The sequence below is a fragment of the Macaca fascicularis genome, chromosome 11, assembly GCF_037993035.2.
Source record: "Macaca fascicularis isolate 582-1 chromosome 11, T2T-MFA8v1.1".
Taxonomy (NCBI): Eukaryota; Metazoa; Chordata; class Mammalia; order Primates; family Cercopithecidae; genus Macaca; species Macaca fascicularis.
The window spans coordinates 71,066,431-71,086,395 of NC_088385.1; the positions used below are offsets into that span (position 1 = coordinate 71,066,431).

The 19,965-nt window shown below is 41.7% G+C and overlaps 1 protein-coding gene and 1 long non-coding RNA gene across 16 annotated transcripts in view; one reads left to right on the top strand and one right to left on the bottom strand.

Moving 5' to 3' along the window:
- LOC141406892 (uncharacterized) overlaps positions 1–19,965 on the top strand; it is a 119,794-nt gene that overhangs the window by 78,112 nt on the left and 21,717 nt on the right. The window lies entirely within an intron of this gene.
- C11H12orf56 (chromosome 11 C12orf56 homolog) overlaps positions 1–19,965 on the bottom strand; it is a 114,947-nt gene that overhangs the window by 34,343 nt on the left and 60,639 nt on the right. For 8 of the 15 annotated variants that reach the window (XR_012420437.1, XR_012420436.1, XR_012420438.1 and 5 more), the window contains exons 4-5: positions 11,053–11,461; positions 5,787–5,860 (exon numbers count right to left, since the gene is read on the bottom strand). The exons of 3 other annotated variants lie outside the window; for them this stretch is intronic. Coding sequence is in view for 9 of the 12 variants with exons in the window: in XM_065524529.2 (XP_065380601.1) it covers positions 5,787–5,860; positions 11,053–11,461 (483 nt within the window). In the remaining 3 variants the exon portion in view is untranslated. The remainder of the gene's footprint in view (positions 1–5,786; positions 5,861–11,052; positions 11,462–19,965) is intronic. 4 more of the 15 variants (XM_074007346.1, XM_074007347.1, XM_074007348.1 and 1 more) reach the window with 1 other exon arrangement.

The following is a 19,965-nucleotide window of genomic DNA, read 5'->3' on the forward strand; positions in this document are numbered from 1 at the left end:
TGTCTCATGCCTGTAATGCTAGTACTTTGGGAGGCCCAGGCAGGTGGATTGCCTGAGCTTAGGAGTTCGAGAGCAGCCTGGGCAACATGGCAAAACCCAGTCTCTACTAAAAAACTACATAAAATTAGCCAGGCATGCTGGCGCATGCCCGTAGTCTCAGCTACTCAGGAGGCTGAGGCATAAGAATTGCTTGAGCCTGGGAGGCGGAGATTGCAGTAAGCCAAGATCGTGCTACTGCACTACAGCCTGTGTGAGAGCGGAAGACCCTGTCTCAATACATACATACATACATACATATATACATACATACATATATAAAATATGAAAATGTTTTCTTTCTTTTTTTTTTTTTTTTTTTTTTTGAGACGGAGTCTTGCTCTGTCGCCCAGGCTGGAGTGCAGTGGCCGGATCTCGGCTCACTGCAAGCTCCGCCTCCCGGGTTCACGCCATTCTCCTGCCTCAGCCTCCCGAGTAGCTGGGACTACAGGCGCCCGCCACCTCGCCCGGCTAGTTTTTTGTATTTTTTAGTAGAGACGGGGTTTCACCGTGTTAGCCAGGATGGTCTTGATCTCCTGACCTCGTGATCCGCCCGTCTCGGCCTCCCAAAGTGCTGGGATTACAGGCTTGAGCCACCGCGCCCGGCCCGAAAATGTTTTCTTACATTTGGTTTGTTAAAATCAAGACCTAAATCAGATGCTTCTTATATTTGCTTGTTATGTTTCTTAAGTCTTTCAAAAAATTTTTTTTCTATATCACATCATCAAGCAATAAAATTTTTTACTATGGAAATTTTGAAACATACATCAAAATGGAGAAAATTTTATAAGAAATCCCATGTATCCGGCTGGGTGGTGGCTCATGCCTGTAATCCTAGCACTGTGGGAGGCTGAGGCGGGCAGATCACCTAAGGTCAGGTGTTCGAGACCAGCCTGGCCAACATGGTGAAACCCCTCCTCTATTAAAAATACAAAAATTAGTAGGGCATGGTGGTGCATGACTGTAATCCTAGCTACTCAGGAGGCTGAGGCAGGAGAATTGCTTGAACCTGGGAAGCGGAGGTTGCAGTGATCTGAGAGCATGCCATTACACTCCAGCTTCGGCACAGAGCAAAACTCCATCAGGAGAGGAGAGGAGAGGAGAGGAGAGGGAAGGGAGAAAGAAAGGGAGAAAGGGAGGGAGGGAGGGAGGGAGGGAGGGAGGGAGGAAGGAAGGAAGGAAGGAAGGAAGGAAGGAAGGAAGGAAGGAAGGAAGGAAGGAAGGAAGGAAGGAAGGAAGGAAGGAATCCCATGTACCCATCACCTTGCTCTAATAATTTTCAATATTTTGCCAATCTGGTTTTATCTATTCTTTTACATACACATACAAACACACGTATATACTTTTTAAAAAATTGAACTAAAATATATATAACAAAGTTTCCCATCATGTCCATTTTTAGGTGTACAATTTGGTGGCAGTGAGTGCATTCACAATGTTCTACAAGTATCACCACTATCCATTTCCAGAACTTTTTCATCTTTCCAAACAGAAATTCTATACCCATTAAACAATAACTCTCCCTTCACCACTCTCCCCAGCCCCTGGAGATCTCTATTCCATTTTCTGTCTCTACAAATTTGCCTATTTTAAGTACCTCACATAAGTGAAATCATATATTTGCCCTTTTGTATCTGGCTTATTTCACTTAGCATGATGTCTTCAAGGTTCATCCATGTGGTAGTAGCAGAATTTCCTTCCTTTTTAAGACTAGCATACTCACACTGTTTGTTTGTTTGTTTGCTTGTTTTTGAGATGGAGTCTCGCTCTGTTGCCCAGGCTGTAGTGCAGTGGCGCCATCTCAGCTCACTGCAGCCGCTGCCTCCCGGGTTTAAGGGATTCTCATACCTCAGCCTCCCGAGTAGCTGGGATTACAGGCATGTGCCACCAAACCTGGCTAATTTTTGTATCTTTAGTAGGGACAGGGTTTTGCCATATTGGCCAGGCTTGTCTCAAATTCCTGGCCTCAGGTGATCCTCCCTCCTTGGCCTCCGAAAGTGCTGGGATTATAGGTATGAGCCACTGCACCTGGCTTATCATACTCACACTTTTAAGTCAGATTCAGGTTTAACTGTTTTAACAAAAATACTTCATAGGTGGTGCTGTGTATTTTATATCACATCAAATAATGAGGCACACAAAGTCTGGCTGTCTCACTGAAGTGATACTAAGACAATGGCTTTAGTTATTTACAACATGATCCCTCCATTTTGAAGTTCCCCTTCACCCTTTTTTTTGTCGTTTTTTAAATCTCTTTTTCTGTTAGAGACAGTCTCTCTCTGTCACTCAGGCTGGAGTGCAGCGGTGCAATCACAGCTTATTACAGCCTCCATCTCCTGGGCTCAAGTGATCCTCCTACCTCAGCCTCCCAAGTAGCTGGGACCACAGGCACACCCAGCATTTTAAAATTTTTTTGTTGCCTAGGCTGGTCTCAAACTCCTGAGCTCAAGCAATCCTCCCATTTTGGTCTCCCAAAGTGCTGGGATTATAGGCATGAGCCATCGTACCTGGCCCCATTTCACCTTTCTGTCTAATGGTTTCATCCACTGAAGATAGTTAAATGAATCTGTCATTTCATTACAGGCTAAAAAATTGTAATTTTCTAATTCTGTTAAGCCTTCTGCATTTATTAGCTGGAATTCTGTAAAATGAAATTTGCACTCATCACCTAGGGCTACTTGGTTATCCTGAACTGGATACGGTTCATGGAGGAAAGGAAGAATACATTATATTTTTTCCATTTGTTTGATGATTTGCAGAGTAATGAATTGGTGGCCTATTTTTTTCTTTTCTTTTTTTTTTTTTTTGAGACTGAGTCTGGCTCTGTCGCCCAGGCTGGAGTGCAGTGGCCGGATCTCAGCTCACTGCAAGCTCCGCCTCCCGGGTTTACGCCATTCTCCTGCCTCAGCCTCCGGAGTAGCTGGGACCACAGGCGCCCGCCACCTCGCCCGGCTAGTTTTTTGTATTTTTTAGTAGAGACGGGGTTTCACCGTGTTAGCCAGGATGGTCTCGATCTCCTGACCTTGTGATCCGCCCGTCTCAGCCTCCCAAAGTGCTGGGATTACAGGCTTGAGCCACCGTGCCCGGCTTGGTGCCCTATTTTTTTCTAATGTTCCATGTGTTTTATTTCCTTGGAGGTAGGGAGGGAGGGCCCTCTCTCTATCATGCATCGTTATACACTTCTGATTTTTATATATTCATTATGTTTCAATCATCTCATTTCTTATTTTTTTCTTCTTCTTCTTATATTTTGCTCTTTCACCCAGGCTAAAGTGAAGTGGCGTGATCTCAGCTCACTGCAACCTCCACCCCCCAGGTTCAGGTGATTCTCCTGCCTTAGCCTCCCAAGTAGCTGAGATTACAGGTGCCCGCCATCACGCCCAGCTAATTGTATTTTTAGTAGAGATGGGGTTTCGCCATGTTGGCCAGGCTGGTCTCGAACTCCTGACCTCAGGTGATCTACCCACTTCGGCCTCCCAAAGTGCGAGGATTACAAGTGTGAACTACTGCACCCGGCCTCATTTCTTATTTTTTTCTGATGCTCAAGTTGTCCCATCTTTGGTTACTGGGAGCTCCTTCATGTGGGTTCCTGTGCCCTTTACTTAGGGCCCTGTCCTTGCTTTCTGGAATAAACTCTTTCAGACTCATTTTGCGTATGTCCTGCCCCAGACCTAGAATCAGCCATGCCTCTAAGGAACGTTGGTCCCTTTTAGTGGGGAATGAATATGCATCTTTTAAAATTAACTTACTCTCAGCTCATTTACATGACTCTCCAATATCAGCTCAATATCATGACTTACATGATATCAAAATTGCTAACACTGTCAATTCACTGAGTGCTTACTGTGTGCAAAGCACTGTTTTAAGTAAGAAAAAGACCAAGAGTAACAAGGCATAGTCCTTGCCTTCCAGGGGTTCACAATCTAATAATGGAAGAGAGAGTCACATCACGAGTAACTACTACCATAAACAGCCAACCTGTGATAAGAATATAGTAGAACTCTGAAGTCTGGATACAATTCAAACTCCTTAGCCTTGCATATAGGGCCTTTTATGCTCTGTTCTCATAAGTAGTACAGACTACTTATGATCAGTAGTCTCTATCTTATCTTATTTATCCATTCATTCCAGGGTCCCTGCCCTTAAGGAATGTATTGCATAACAGGGCAGCAAATAATGAAACAGGCCATCATAATGCAGACTGGTAAGTACTACAAGAAGTGTGAGCAGGCCAGGCGTGGTGGCTCAACTCTGTAATCCCAGCATTTTGGGAGCTGAAGACAGAGGATCATGAGGTCAGGAGTTTGAGACCAGCCTGGCCAACATGGTGAAACCCAGTCTCTACTAAAAATAAAAAAGTTAGCTAGGCATGGTGGTGGGTGCCTGTAATCCCAGCTACTCGGGAGGCTGATGCAGAACTGCTTGAACCCGGGAGGCGGAGCTTACAGTGAGCCGAGATTGCGCCACTGCACTCCAGCCTGGGCAACAGAGCAAGACTTTGTCTCCAAAAAAAAAAAAACAAAAACAGAAAGAAAAAAAAAGTGTGAACATAGGACATTATGTTCTGGAGTGTCAAGAAAGATTTTCAGAGAAAATGATCAATAAGCTGAGACTCAATGAGCTGAAGTTATTCAGGAAGAGGAAGAAGAGTACAGTAGTGTTCCAGAAGAGGTGCCATCATGATAGGCTCCAGAGGGAAGAGAACAGGGAGCTTCCTGAGAATTGTGAGAAGTTCATTTGGAGCAGGAGCTTAGGGCAAGAGTGAGGATGGATACAACAGTTGAGGACAGAAACATAAAAAGAGATGTCACACACATTTTTTGTACGCTATTTAGCCTTTCGCCTAAGGGCAGTGGGAAGCCATTCAAAGGCTTCCCAGGAGGAGTTACATGATCAGATTTGTGCTTCAGAAGGATTCCTCTGTTGTAATGGAGAATGGGCTGGAGAGGAGCAAGAGTGAAGGCAGACAGACCAGCCAGGAAAACACTGTAGGAGCCCAGAACTGAGATAACTGGGCCTGAGCGAGTGGCCATGGAAAGAAGTGGACGTTATCCAGAGATAGTAAAGGAGCAATAAATAAGGCATGCGGTGAGTGGCTGGATTCCGGAAAAGGTGAAGGGGAGAGAGGAGGCAAGGGTGACTTCCAGGACTCTGGCTTAGGTGATCTGGGGATAATGACATCATTCCCTGTGTTAGGAAACACAAGAGGAAAGTCAGGTTCCAGAAGGAAGATGCTGAGTTCTCTTTTGAATATATTGACTTTAAGGTTCCTATGAGACATACAGAAGATGTCCAGTGGATACTTGTGTTTGCGGACTTAACTGTCAGGGCAGGCAGATGAGGTAGAGATATAATTGTGATAGCCACACATACAACACAGAGTTAGGGGAGGCAAAGAGGGTCGGGCGCGGTGGCTCACACATGTAATCCCAGCACTTTGGGAAGCCGAGGCGGGAGGATCACCTGAGATCAGACCAATCTAACCGACCTGGCCAACATGGCAAAACTCCTGTCTCCACTAAAAAATACAAAAATTAGCCGGGTTTGGTGGCAGGCACCTGGAGTCCTAGCTACTCAGGAGGCTGAGGCAGGATAATCTCTTGAGCCCAGGAGGTGGAGGTTGCAGTGAGCCAAGATTGCGCCACTGCATTCCAGCCTGGGAAACAGCGAGACTCAGTCTCAAAAAAAGGAGAGGCAAAGAGGAGAGAAAAATCCCCCATGGAACTTTATCATACATCATCACTTCTTACCTATATGGCTTTTGACTTCCAATAGCGGGACTGAACTTACTAGCATAGAAGGGATCTTGTAAAAGGGTAGCTTTCTGAAAAAGGAAAAAGTAGAAATTGTTAGAATTTTTATTTACTGAAGATCAATTCCCCCTACCTTTAGTCAATATTATATATCTATTCTTTAAGCCCTCCTATAGTACACGATTTGTTTATAAAGCTCATTCAAGTGTTTCACAATACCACAGGGAATTTTTTCTTATCTAGTTTTTTTAAAGTTTTAAATATAACACTTGCTCATTATAAAATGAAATCGTTTATCAAAATCACACAGATATCCTTTACTTTAGATAAAGTAAAGGATAAAGGTTCTCTATTTTTCCCTACCCCTTCCATCCCACTATGCAACGTGTCTGATCATGGAGCCAGGTGCCATGGCTCGCACCTGTAATCTCAGCTACTTTGGAGGCTGAAGCAGGTGGATCACATGAGTCCAGGAGCTGGAAGCTGCAGGGAGTTACAATTGTGCCACTACACTCCAGCCTGGGCAACAGAGCAAGACCTTGTGTCTAACATTTTTTAAAGTATCTATCATCTGTTTGATTTAGGACCTTCCAGGCATATAAAGACATATGAATTATAAACACATAAATTTATAGTATTTATATATTTTTATAATATATATTTAATCCTAAATTATATCACATATATTAATCTGGAACTTGATTTAACTTAATATATGGTGGATGGTTTTTCATGTCTGTGTATATAGATTTTCCAATTGATGGCCCAGCGGGTGGCTCACGCTTGTAATCCCAGCACTTTGGGAGGCCGAGGTGGGCGGATCATGAGGTCAGGAGTTCGAGACCAGCATGGCCAACATGGTGAAACCCTGTCTCTACTAATAATACAAAAATTAGCTGGGCATGGTGGCACATGCCTGTAATCCCAGCTACTCGGGAGGCTGAGGCAGGAGAATTGCTTGAACCTGGGAGGAGGAGGTTGCGGTGAGCCAAGATCACACCATTGCACTCCAGCCTGGGCAACAAGAGCAAAACTCCGTCTCAAAAAAAAAAAAGATTTACCGATTTACTTCAATTTTTTTTTTTTTTAAGGAGACAAGGTGTCACTCTGTCACCCAGGTTGGAGTTGAGTGGCATGATCATACCTCACTGCAGCCTCAAACTCCTGAGCTCAAGCAGTCCTCCTGCCTCAGCCTCCTGAAGAGCTAGGACTACAGACATGTTCTACCATGCCAGGCCAATTTTTCACTTTTTATTTTTTAGTGGGGATGGGGGCTTGCTATGTTGACCAGGCTGGTCTTGAACTCCTAGCTTCAAGCGATCCTCCCTTCTGAGCCTCCCAAAGTGCTAGGATTACAGGCATGAGCCACTGCATCCAACCAATATCAATCCTTTTAATGATTATTTAGTATTCCATAGCATAGATATACAACACTTTTATTAACTATTTCCTTATTAATGGAGTTATTCTTTAGTGTTGCCATTTCTCATTTATTCTGGGTCCTCAAAATAGACATACAGTGTTCAGCAATTTCTCTAAATAATCTTTTATTTATGTTGAAGTTTAAGACATGTCAGAGGAATTTCTGAAATGTTGCTGATTTGACACTGCAGACAAGCTTTTTTTTTTTTTGAGATGGAGTTTCGCTCTTGTTGCCCAGGCTGGAGTGCAATGGCACAATCTTGGCTAACTGCAACCTCCACCTCCCAGGTTCAAGCAATTCTCCTGCCTCAGTTTCCTGAGTAACTGGGATTACAGGCGCCCACCACCACGGCCAGCTAATTTTTGTATTATTAGTAGAGACAGGGTTTCACCATGTTGGCCAGGCTGGTCTCAAACTCCTGACCTCAGGTGATCCACCCGCCTCATCCACCCAACCTGTCTTGTGCTTAATATCAGAGTGGTGTATTGGGTGGATGGTGGCAGGGGAGATATGTGCTTTTTCTTACTACTTTTGTCATTGTTCTACTTTTTTTTTCTTTTTTTTTTTTTTAAAGCAGCCTTTCTTCCCTCTCCAAATATTTATGTTTTCTTTAAATCCAGAATTTTAATTTGGGGTATCCCATATTTAGCTCTGTAGCAGCTATCTTCACAATGTATACAAGGCAAATTACCACATTTCATCTTTACAAAATTTAAGGCGCTTAACAACCCAGGTGTAACTATTTTTGGTGAATGTTACAGATAAAATAGATTATGGAAGGAGGCTCAGCTCTTTGGAAATCCTTAAAATCAGGATGAGTGCTGGTAATTTCTAATTAGATGGTTTGGGTTAATTTTATGTAAAAGTACAGGGAAAGTTAAAATGTCTAATGTGGCCGGGCACAGTGGCTCACCCCTGTAATCCTAGCACTTTAGGAGGCCGAGGCAGGCAGATCACCTGAGGTCAGGAGTTCAGGAGTAGCCTGGTCAACATGGCGAAACCCTGTCTCTACTAAAATACAAAAATTAGCCAGGCATGGTGGTGCGTGCTTGTAATCCCAGCTACTCGGGACGCTGAGGCAGGAGAATCACTTGAACCCGGGAGGCAGAGGTTGCAGTGAGCCAAGATCACGCCACTACACTCCAGCCTGGGCAACAACAGCGAAACTCCATCTCAAAAAAAAAAAAAGAAAAAAAGTGTTTATATTGAACTAGAAGCTTATTGTTAGTAGAATGAATTCTAACTTGATTTCTCACATGTGAAATATTTGGTTATTCATTTTCCTTCTTTCAAGGAAGAAGTAGAACATTATTGTAATTTTTTAACTTATTTTATTTTTTTAAAATTTTATTTTATATATATTTTTTCAGACAGTCTCACTCTGTTACACAGGCGGGAGTGCAAGTGGCACAATCTTGGCTCACTACAACGTCCACCTCCCAGGCTCAAGTAATCCTCCTCTCAGCTTCCCAAGTACATGCACACCACATGCCTGGCTAATTTTTAGTATTTTTTGTAGAGATGGGATTTCACCATGTTGTCCAGGCTGGTCTCGAATTCCTGAGCTCAGGCAATCCACCTGCTTCAGCCTCCCAAAGTACTGGGATTATACGCATAAGGCACCACGCCTGGCCTTACTTTTTATTTTAAAGATGGGGTCTTGCTTATTGCCCAGGCTGGCATGCAGTAGTGTGCAGCAGAGCTTCTAACTCCTGGGATCAAACGATCCTCCTGTCTCAGCCTCTGGAGTAACTAGTACTGTAGGTGCATGCCACCACACCTGGCTAAGAGAACGTTATTTTCAATGAGAGTATCTACCAACTCATAAAGATAGTCTTCCTCCACCCACATTTATTTCAACGGTCATAGAAAAAAAAAATCGGACTACCTAGATTCAAATCCCAGCTCTACACTAGCTATGTGGCTTTGCATATATCATTTAATTTCTCTGTGCTTCAACTTCCTCATCTATAAATTGAGAATAACAGTCCTACCTCATAGGGTTGTTGTAAAAATTAAACAAGTTAATATCCATGAAGCATCAGGCTCCATTCTATTGTTATTATCTAGTAGGAAATTAACAATAGATATTAGTTATTGTTATTGCATTTATTATTGCAAAGACTATTTATAGCTTAGCAGGTGATGAGTTTGCCAGCCTGAGTGCTCCAACCATGTGTCTGCTGCATAATTTAAAAGTAGTGCTAAAACCTGAAGCTGGGCAATTCAGGGAAGCATAAACAGTTATTTTGAAGTATTCACATAGATCTTTTAAAGTCAGTTAAGTTTTCATTTTTCCATTAGAATATATGAGATCTTTTTTTAATAGACCAGAGTTTTCCTCTATTTGTAATTTGTTTACATTTTTAATTTGAAGAAAGCAGTTTAAAAATTTAGAAAGGAATTTTAAATATTTGAAGTCTTCCAAACAGTAGTATAAGAAAAAAATTAAGGATTGTCTTGTAATCTTTCATAATTTTAGCCATTTATAAAACCCTGGCTTCCTAGTTTCTTCTGACTGAAACAGCCCTTAATAATTATTATTATTATATTGAAAGATTAATAATAAAAGGTATATACTACTGAAGATAAAGGGATTCTATTACTCTTTTAATAATTACTTATTTTTTAAATCGATTCTAATAAAAAGGTCCCTAAATAGGAGTTCTGACTCTGTCCCTAAAGTTATATAATCTTGACTAAATTACTTTAAAATGTTGTGTTTTGGCCAGGCGTGGTAGCTCACGCCTGTAATCACAGCACTTTGGGAGGCCAAGGCAGATGGATCACCTGAGGTCAGGAGTTCGAGACCAGCCTGATCAACATGGCAAAACCCCTTCTCTACCAAAAATACAAAAATTAGCCAGGCTTGGTGGTGGGCACCTATAATCCCAGCTACTCAGGAGGCTGAGGCAGGAGAATCAGTTGAACCCAGGAGGTAGAGGTTGCAGTGAGCCGAGATCACACCACTGTACTCCAGCCTGGGCAATAAGACCAAAACTCCATCTCAAAAAAAAAAGAAAAAAAAAACATTTGTGTTTCAGTTACCTCGTTTGTAAAATAAGGACTTAGCCTAGTGATCTCTAGATAAATTTATCTGATCCTATAACAAGGTCTCCCCCATCAACCCACTTTCAATAGCACAGCTAAGCAATACTGACAACGTTGAACCTTACCTGAGGTCTTTGTCACCCCAGCAACTGCAAAAGACCACCTGCTCACACATATTCCAAGATAAGACCTGTCTCCCTCCTTCTTCATGACGTCCTTGACTCACCTTACTCACTTGCCTCTACAAAACCCCAGGTGTTTTTTTGTTTGTTCATTAGTTTTGTTTTGTTTTGTTTTGTTTTTTAAGACAGAGTCTCCCTCTGTTGCCCTGGAGTGCAGTGGCGCAGTCTCAGCTCACTGCAACCTTCACCTCTCGAGTTCAAATGATTCTCAACCTCCCAAATAGCTGGGATTACAGGCGCGCGCCACCACATTCAGTTTACTTTTGTATTTTTTACTAGAGACAGGGTTTCACCATCTTGGTCAGGCTGGTCTCGAACTTCTGACCTCAAGTGATCCGTCCACCTCGGCCTCCCAAAGTGCTGGGATTACAGGCATGAGCCACCATGCCCGTCCAGAAACTGCTCATTAATGAGCATTTTTCCCTATTGCAATCACCTAAATAAAATCATCTCCTTAATTGTTCAGTACATTTTGTTTTTGAAAATATTATTAAATTCCAAGGCTAAATTTCCAAAATGGGAGGTAAAGGAGGGAGGAGGGCTTATTTACTCTAAAAAATAAAATAAATAAAACTTCAGGTCAAGGTTTACTTAGGGGTACACTTACTATATTATAATTGTTCCATGAACTTTTTAAGTGCAGGAATATTGATGAGGTTGTGGAAATAACATACAAATGAAGTTCTGACTCCTTTTTCTCTAAATTTGAGTTGCTCTGCGAAGGGGAATCTAGGAGGGAATTTCCTAAGTAAAACTCATTTCCGTTCCCACTGCACTTGAAAGGAATTTCACTTATGGAGTTGTTGTGATCTGGAAGTCCCTGGGGTTCTTTTGTGTTTGTTGTGCAAGATGGCTCGCTGACAGCCTTGCCAGTTGCTGGTGCAGACTGAGAGCTCCTCCTGGAGGGGGAAGGTAGGGGTCGAAAGGCACCTTGGCCATGAAGGGACAGCTTTTGGACGCCTGGACGAGGACAGAGAGTTGAGTTCTTGGACGGTGTACTGCTCTCCTGCTGGTCCCTGTCAGGTAGAATTTAGTGTTAAACATGACATGCAAAATTGCACAGTAAACAACAAAGAGAACTGGTAGTTTAAGACTCTGAACACAAATGTTTTCTCACAAAAGGAATGCTCGTTAAAACAAGGAAGTCATTTCACCTCGCTGGTAATAACCCATTGACTAGAGGAGATATGATACTGCAATCTTTTGGTATACTTTTCTGTTTTCAGAAATAAACTGTATTTCTGAAATACATTTTATTTCATATAATGAAGCACTTTGTATATTGAAAGCATTGTGCCTGTCCTTCATGGAGCCCTGATATTTCCACTGAAAGGACTTTTTCATTCTAGTTTTGAAACCTAATTGTCCTCTAATTGTACATTGCTAATGGATCCTATAAAGAAAAAACTATTCAAATAGGGATATGAAGAGAGGGGTTTTGTTTGTTTATTTGTTTGTTTGAAACAGGGTCTCACTCTATCACCCAGGCTGGAGTACTGTGGTACAATCTGGGCTCACTGTAACTGCCACCTCCCAGGCTCATGTGATCCTCCCACCTCAGCCTCCTGACTAGCTGGGACTACAGGTTCGTGCCACTGTGGCCAGCTAATTTTTGTATTCTTTTGCAGTGATGGGGTGTCACTATGTTGCCCAGGTTGGTCTCAAACTCCTGGGCTCAAGTGATCTGCCCACCTCCAGCTCCATCTCCCAAAGTGCTGGGATTACAGGCCTGCGCCACTGTGCCTGGCCTGAGATTTTTTTAAATGGTGTTTTCTTTAATTCCCCTCCTGGTAATACTCTTCTGATTTTCCCAATAGCATCAGCACTTTTTTCAGAATCAATGCTGTGTCCTTTACCTTCCCTATTCTCTCCAGCAGACCGTGACCTTTCTTTACTTTGCTGCACAAGGAAACACATTAAGGAAGCTTAGAAGTTGCAGAGTTTGGTGAGACCTAAATTCCAATCCTGGCTCTGCCACTTAATGGTTATGTGACCTTTGTTAAACAAAGTTTATGAGAGGCCATTGTTTTCAACTAGCCTCCTGCGTGAGGCCCCAGCAGAACAGACCAAAACAGAAGGGAGTCCCTTGTGCTTAGTACCAGTAATCAAACTGAACTTGGAAACTGACCAGCTTTCCAGAAAAACAGATTCCAGTCAACCTAAGTCAATAATGAAGTAGTGTCCTCTGTTTTAACCCTCTAAGAACAGTAGCTTTGAAACAAGTAATCCAATTTTTGTCTCGTTTCAGCTTGCTTCAGCCTTTCTCTGCCTATAAAGTCAACCTCCTCTGCTCAGCTTTTCAGACCATTTCTCCCAATTCTAGAATCACAAATAAAACCAAATCTATGCTTATTTTGTCTTTGACATCTTAGTGGACCTAGGACTTCATTTCCTAATTTTAAAATAGAAACAATAATAGCACCCATCTCATAAGGTTTCTGTGAGGATACATGCAATGAGTTTGCAAAACTGGAAACAATATGTGCAAGCTATTACTATTACCCTATATTGCCTTGAGTTGATGGTTTATCTTTTTTTTTATTTCAATAATTTTGGGGGAAAGTTTATCCTTTTACATTAAGTTATCTTCTCTCTCCCATGAGATTAGAACCGCTACGATAGTAGAAAACTACTTTGTTTTGTAGAGATGAGGGTCTCACTACATTGCCCAGGCTGGACTTAAACTCCTGTCCTCAAGTGATCCTCCTGCCTCAGTCTCCCAAATTGCTGGGGTTGCAGGCATGAGCCTCTGTTCCCAGCTTGAAATCTCTCTTTCATTTTTATAAACTTAAAACTTTTTTGTAGAGATGGGGTCTCACTATGTTGCCAGGGCTGGTCTCAAACTCCTGGGTTCAAGCAATCCCCCTGTCTCAGCCTCCCAAAGTGCTGGGATTACAGCTGTGAGCCACTGTACCCTGCCCCAGCCTACGGTTTCTTAAGTGGAATATTTAACTCATTTATTTTTTAACCTCTCTTATTTCTTGGTGAATACAGTAAAATTTATAAATATAGCTTTAGAGCAGACCTCTAAAGTCTGCTTTAGCTCAATTGCATGTACTTTGATATGTATTGTCATTAAGTTCTAAGTATCCTTTAATTTCCTTTTTTTCAGCAGTTTGATCATGATGTGTTTGGATGTGGAATTTTTTTGAGTTTATCTTTTTTGGGGTTCACTGAGTTTCTTGAACCTATAAGTGTATGTCTTTTGCCAAATTTGGAGAATTTTCTGTCATTATTCCTCCAAATACTTCTTTTCATTAATTTTTTTACATTTAATTAATTAATTAATTACTTTTTTTTAGAGACAGAGTCTCACTATGTTACCCACGCTGGTTTTGAACTCCTGGGCTCAAGCAATCCTCCTGCCTAGGCCTCCCAAAGTGCTAGGATTACAGGCATGAGCCATTGTGCCTGGCTATTTTTCTGCACTATACTTTTTCTCCTCTGCTTCCGAGACTCTGAAGACATGAATACTAGATCTTTCATACTGCCACACAGTCCCCTGAGATTCTGTTTGTCTTTTCCTTCAATCTTTATTCTCTTTTGCTCAGACTAGATAATTTCTGTTCATCTATCTTCAAATTCAATGACTTTCCTCTATCATCTCCATTCCAGCTATTGAGCCATTCAGTGAATTTTTAAAATTTCAGTTATTGCAGTATGTTTTTCATTCTAAACTTTCCATTTGGTCCCTTTTTTATGTCTTCTGTTTCTCTGCTGAGACTTTCTGTTGTTCCATTTGCTTCAAAGGGGTTCATAATTATTTCTTGGAGCATGGTTATAATAGTTGCCTTAAAGTCTTTGGTTGGGCCAGGCATGGTGGCTTATTTCTGTAATCCCAGTACTTTGGGAGGCTGAAGTGGGAGGATCACTTGAGGCCCAGGAGTTCAAGACCAACCTGGCCAACACAGCAAGGCCCCATTTCTATTAATAAAGAAAAAAAAAATCTTTTGTACTTCAAACATCTGTGTCATCTTGGGATTATTATCTATTGTCCTTCATAAAATGTTGAAATTTTCCTAGCTCTCCAAATGTCAAGCAATTTTTATTGCATCTGGGACATTTTGAATATTATGTGATTCTGGGTCTTACTTAAATTCTATGGAGAAGATTGATTTTTTCAAAAATCAGGCAATCAATTGTTGTATGTATTCCATTCAGGATTTTTACTTGCATTCAGTGGGAAAAGTGGAGGAAAGTGTGCTTACTCCAACTTGATCTGAATCAAAACCTTCTTGATTAATTTTATTAATATCAAAATTAAAATGATATTCAATAAAGACACCACATAGATAAAGCTAACAGATAGCTAACAAAATGGGAGGTGATATTCGGAATGTCTAAAAACAACAAGCAGATTAATATATAGAATGTACCAAACAATTCTGCTCCTGACTATATATGCAGTGAAAATTTTCAAACAGGTATATAAACGGAAGGTAGGGAGGGACAAAAAGGAAAAGAAGATAGGAATAAAAGGATGGAGGAGAGTAAAGAGGAGAGGAAGAAAGTATATTGATTCTATCTCAATGCTCAATAATTTTTTTATATTTTTATACATATTTGTTAACAGTAATAAACTGAGAAAATTATATTAATATGTAAGAGAATATATCACTGGGCATGGTGACTTATGCCTGTAATCCTGGCACTTTGGGAAGCTGAGGTGGGCGGATTGTTTGAGACCAGGAGTTCAAGACCAGCCTGACCAACATGGCAAAACCCCGTCTTTACTAAAAATACAAAAATTAGCTGGGTGTGGTGCCACATGCCTATAATCCCAGCTACTTGGGAGGCTGATGCACGAGAATCGACTGAACCTGGGAGGTGGAGGTTGCAATGAGATCGCACCACTGCACTCCAGCCTGGGTGACAGGGCGAGACTCTGCCTCAAAAAGAAAACACAAAAAATTAGCCAGGCATGGTAGCATGCGCCTGTAGTCCCAGCTACTTGGGGGACTGCAGTGGGAGGATCACTTGAGCCCAGGAGGTTGAGGCTGCAGTGAGCTGAAATCTTGCCGCTGCACTCCAGCCTGGGTGACAAAGTGAGACCCTATCTGGAAAAAAAAAAAAAAAAAGAGAGTATATCTATCTAATATTTTCAGTTTATTTTGAGAAATAATCAAAAAATAAAGACTTAGAACAAATATTGAAGTCTTTGAATCTTTACTCTTGAGTTTCTAAACACCCTGGATTCATACATTTACACACATAGTATATTTACATAAACACAGGACTCGGACCTATAATAGAACTAGAACAATCTATTGTATAAGAAATTCTTAGAAAATTAAGAATGGTACCTCATGCCATATTATTGCACAACAGCATTTTTATTTTTTAAATAACACAGTATTACTAGTGAGAGTAGAAAAAGAAGAAAGCCCCCCATGGGCTTGATCAAAGATTCTGAGGATGCTGAACAGTGATTATTCTGTGATTGACTTACTGATCATCAGCAGTAACAAAAGAGCTACGTTTGATAATAATACAGACTCACTATGTGCCACACAGAGTTTAAGTACCTTATATGTACATGATTTAGCCCTTACATGTCATGCCTGTGGGATAGGTACTATTATGAGCCCTTCCACCTATGAGAAGAGTCAAGCCCGGAAAGATTAAATAGCTAGCTTAAGGCAGAGTCAGGATTTGAAGTAGCTCCAGAGCCTGTATGTTTAACTACTATGAGAGATGAATATGCGAGAGGTATTTAAAGGCCTGTTGTTTACTATTACCCTGAAAAGTAATCATACACACTTTATGTAAGTCTGATGTTCCAAGGTAACAACATCCGTCTTGTGACCTGCAGCTTCTCATCATTAGGCCTAAAACATGGCACCTAGGAGATGCTTCAAATCTCTGTACATGATAATGTCCTTTAGTCCTCTACTTAGTGTTTTCTATCCCACCCTGCCTTTTGTTTAGGCTTCTGACTCAAATGTTTAATTACGGAGATGACTGTGCTAGAAAACTATGGGACAGTAGACCCAGCTCCCTCTTCACCCTCTTTGTTTGGAAACTACTTCTCTACACACAGAGCACACAGAAGCTGCCATGTTTTTAAAGACCCTGATCTGTTGGCTGTGATGAACATTTTTCAGCAGTGTGTCATTTACTCAAGCTGGGCAACCAGAGACTTTCTTCAGGATTTAAAAATTCAGTATAAGAAAGTGGGTGAGTTAGCCTTTGTCTGGTGGGTGGAAGCTGTAAAATGTGAATTTAAGACAGTCAGTGACTCATTTGCTGCCCCATGGAGGATGTGGTGTTCAGGGAGAGAAGATGCAATTGACAAACAAACATCAGAGAAGGAGACAGGGACCGAGTCCTGGGACACTCAAGCCCCCAGTTCCAGCTGTGTCTAAATTCCGTTCTTACCATTCCTACGTTCCCAGGATTCCATTTCTAAATTTTACTAAGTATTAATACCTTTAAAATAGAACACAGAGCCCAGCAATTCAAATATGCCAGATTAGACTGACAGATAGGTCTATGTCTATGTCTATATCTTTATATATTTCCATTTCTAAATATATCCGTTGAATGAATACTGAATTTCATGAGTTGACCCAGTAATTCCTATAAATTCCCTTTTTAAACCTAAAATGCATTTCTGTCACTTTTAACAGAGTTTTAACCTCCACAGTAACCTAAAACAACTACTGCAAACATTTACTCTTTTTTTTTTTTTGCCAAGACAGGGTCTTACTCTGTCACCCAGGCTGGAATGCAGTGGTGTGAGTAGCTTGGACTAGAGGGACATGCCACCAGCCCAGCTAATTGTTGCTTTTTTTTTTTTTTTTTTTTTTTTTTTTAAGAGATGGGGTTTCTCCATATTGCTCAGGCCGGTCTTGAACTCCTGCGCTCAAACAGTCTACCCACCTTGGCCTCCCAAAGTGCTGGTATTACAGGCGTGAGCCATCACGCTCAGCTGCAAACATGAACTAAAAACCTCTTTTATTTTTCTAATTTGGAGGAAAACAATGGAACTCTCAAAGTATCCTAGAAATGTGGGGAATTACATGCTGAAATGAAGACTTCAGTCTGGGAGCATGTGGCTGCCTATTCCTAGAACTGCCCCTCCCTCAATCCTTCCAGTTACAGAGACCATGTTAAGAATTTCACTCAGTGCCCTGCTACAAAGCAGAGCCCTACCCCGAGAAGCTCATAAGTCACATTCTTCAGGGCAGTATTGGAAATACATCAACTCTGCCCAAACATGGTTTATTATTACATGGATTTAGAGCAAATCGCACTCCCACAAGCCAATATTATGCAAGCCAGGCTACATTGTAAAGAATATGATTATTCATTCAACAAATATTAAGCACCTAGTATGTACCAAGCACTGGGCCAACACTAGGAATATATCAGTGCACAAGAATATCTAGGTCCCAGCTCTCATGGAGCTTGCATTCTAGTGGGAAGACAGACAGTAAGCAATGCACATGTAGTTATAACTTATGAAAGTGCAATGAAATCAACAAAGCAGTTTGATAAAGAAAACCTGTGTGTGTTGACGGGTGGCATACTTCAAACTAGGTGATCAAGCAAGACCTCTCTGGGATGCAGACATTTAAGCTAAGATCTGAAGGATGAGAAAGAGTGAGCCATGTGAAAAGCAATGTTAAGAGGGGTAAGAAATTCAAAGGTCTGAGCTGGAAAGAGTTTGCAGTGCTCTATTGAGATGAGTGAGAGAAGTAAGAGATCAAGCTGGAGTGGCAGGCAATGGCCAGGTCTTGCAGGGATGTCTAAATGTGTTAAAAGGTTTATTTGCTGTGCTGTGGAATACCACTGAAAGGTTTTAAGCAAGAAAGGAACATTTGGAAAAGATCATTTTGGCTTTAAGGTGGATAATGGATTCAGGCAGAGGCAGGCAGCTGCTGAGAATGGAGGTGGAGGGTGTAGTTACAGATGTTGCCGAAGTGATGAGAGATGATAGTGGGGTTTTAGCTGTGGAGATAGAAGTTGATGGGTGAGTTAGATACAAATTATGAACTCAGGAGTTCCAATACTCCAGGGGAAGATTGATGTCGTTGTAGATTATTTAGGCCAGCAATTCTCAAACCTTGGTAGCTAGCTAACAGAATCATCTAGGTAGCTACCAAAAACAGACAACTGAACCCTGTCCCTAAAGCTGAGGATTCAACAGCCTGGAGTAGAGTCTAGGAGTCTGTACTCTCCATGAGCCCTTGGGAGATTCTTATACGTGGCCAAAATAGAAATAAACATGAACTTTCCCCATTATTCCAAGTCAGCTTTATTTCCACACCCCAGAAGATCTAGGCTAAGTCCTCACATCGCCTAGTCAGCATATATTAAGAGTGTAGACTAATCTCAAAGCAGTAACACCACATTCAGCAGCAGCAGTGGAGCTGGGCATAGTGGCGCACGCCTGTAATCCCAGCTACCTAGGAGGTCGAGGCTTTAGTGAGCCATAATCTCACCGCTGTACTCCAGCCTAGGCAGTCAGAACCTGTCTCAAAAAAGAAATAAAAGAAGGCCGGGCGCAGTGGCTCAAGCCTGTAATCCCAGCACTTTGGGAGGCCGAGACGGGCGGATCACTAGGTCAGGAGATCGAGACCATCCTGGCTAACACGGTGAAACCCCGTCTCTACTAAAAAATACAAAAAACTAGCCGGGCGAGGTGGCGGGCGCCTGTAGTCCCAGCTACTCAGGAGGCTGAGACAGGAGAATGGCGTAAACCCGGGAGGCGGAGCTTGCAGTGAGCCGAGATCCGGCCACTGCACTCCAGCCTGGGCGACAGAGCGAGACTCCGTCTCAAAAAAAATAAAAATAAAAATAAAAAAAAAGAAATAAAAGAAGAAGAGGAAGAAAAGCAGCAGCAGCAATGAGTATCCTAGATTCTAACTTTCTGGTAAGCAAATTCAAGCCCCTACAGTCTATTTGACTTTACACAGAAGGACTGCTGGGGGCAAATGAGATCTCATATTCAATTGACTTCTCTAACTAACCTTGTATGGGATATTTAACTTTGTTAAGAAAGTTTTCTAAAAGCGTGTGGTTTTGTCTTTGTAGAAAAGGCAGAATAGTACGCATACATGAATCTTTGATAATCGAGGTCCTTCTGAACTTCGGGATTATCTTCATTAATATAATCTGGAAATGAAATTGATGAGTTGGCTTGAAACAGCAGGCTCCCAAAGGCAAAAGCCAAAAGAAGGGGAGACTTTAGTGCCCCCACTCCCTGGGATCTCCAATAGTCTTCCCCTGAGTGAGCCAGTACAAATAAGTATCTATGCCACATAAAAGCAATGTATTTGTGCCTGCTAAAGAAAAAAGAGTTTCAATCTACCCCACATAGACATACAGTCTAGGTAAATGAATTCCCTAACCTCCCCTATTGCTGCCCCAAAGATCTTTTTTATAGAAATTCCAGAACCATCACTGACTCCAGGAAGGATCTAACACCAGTGCAAATCCTCTTCTTTATATATGGGTATAAACCTAAAATTTTACTAGTTTTTTCTGCCTCCAGCCAAGATGGGACCCTATATAC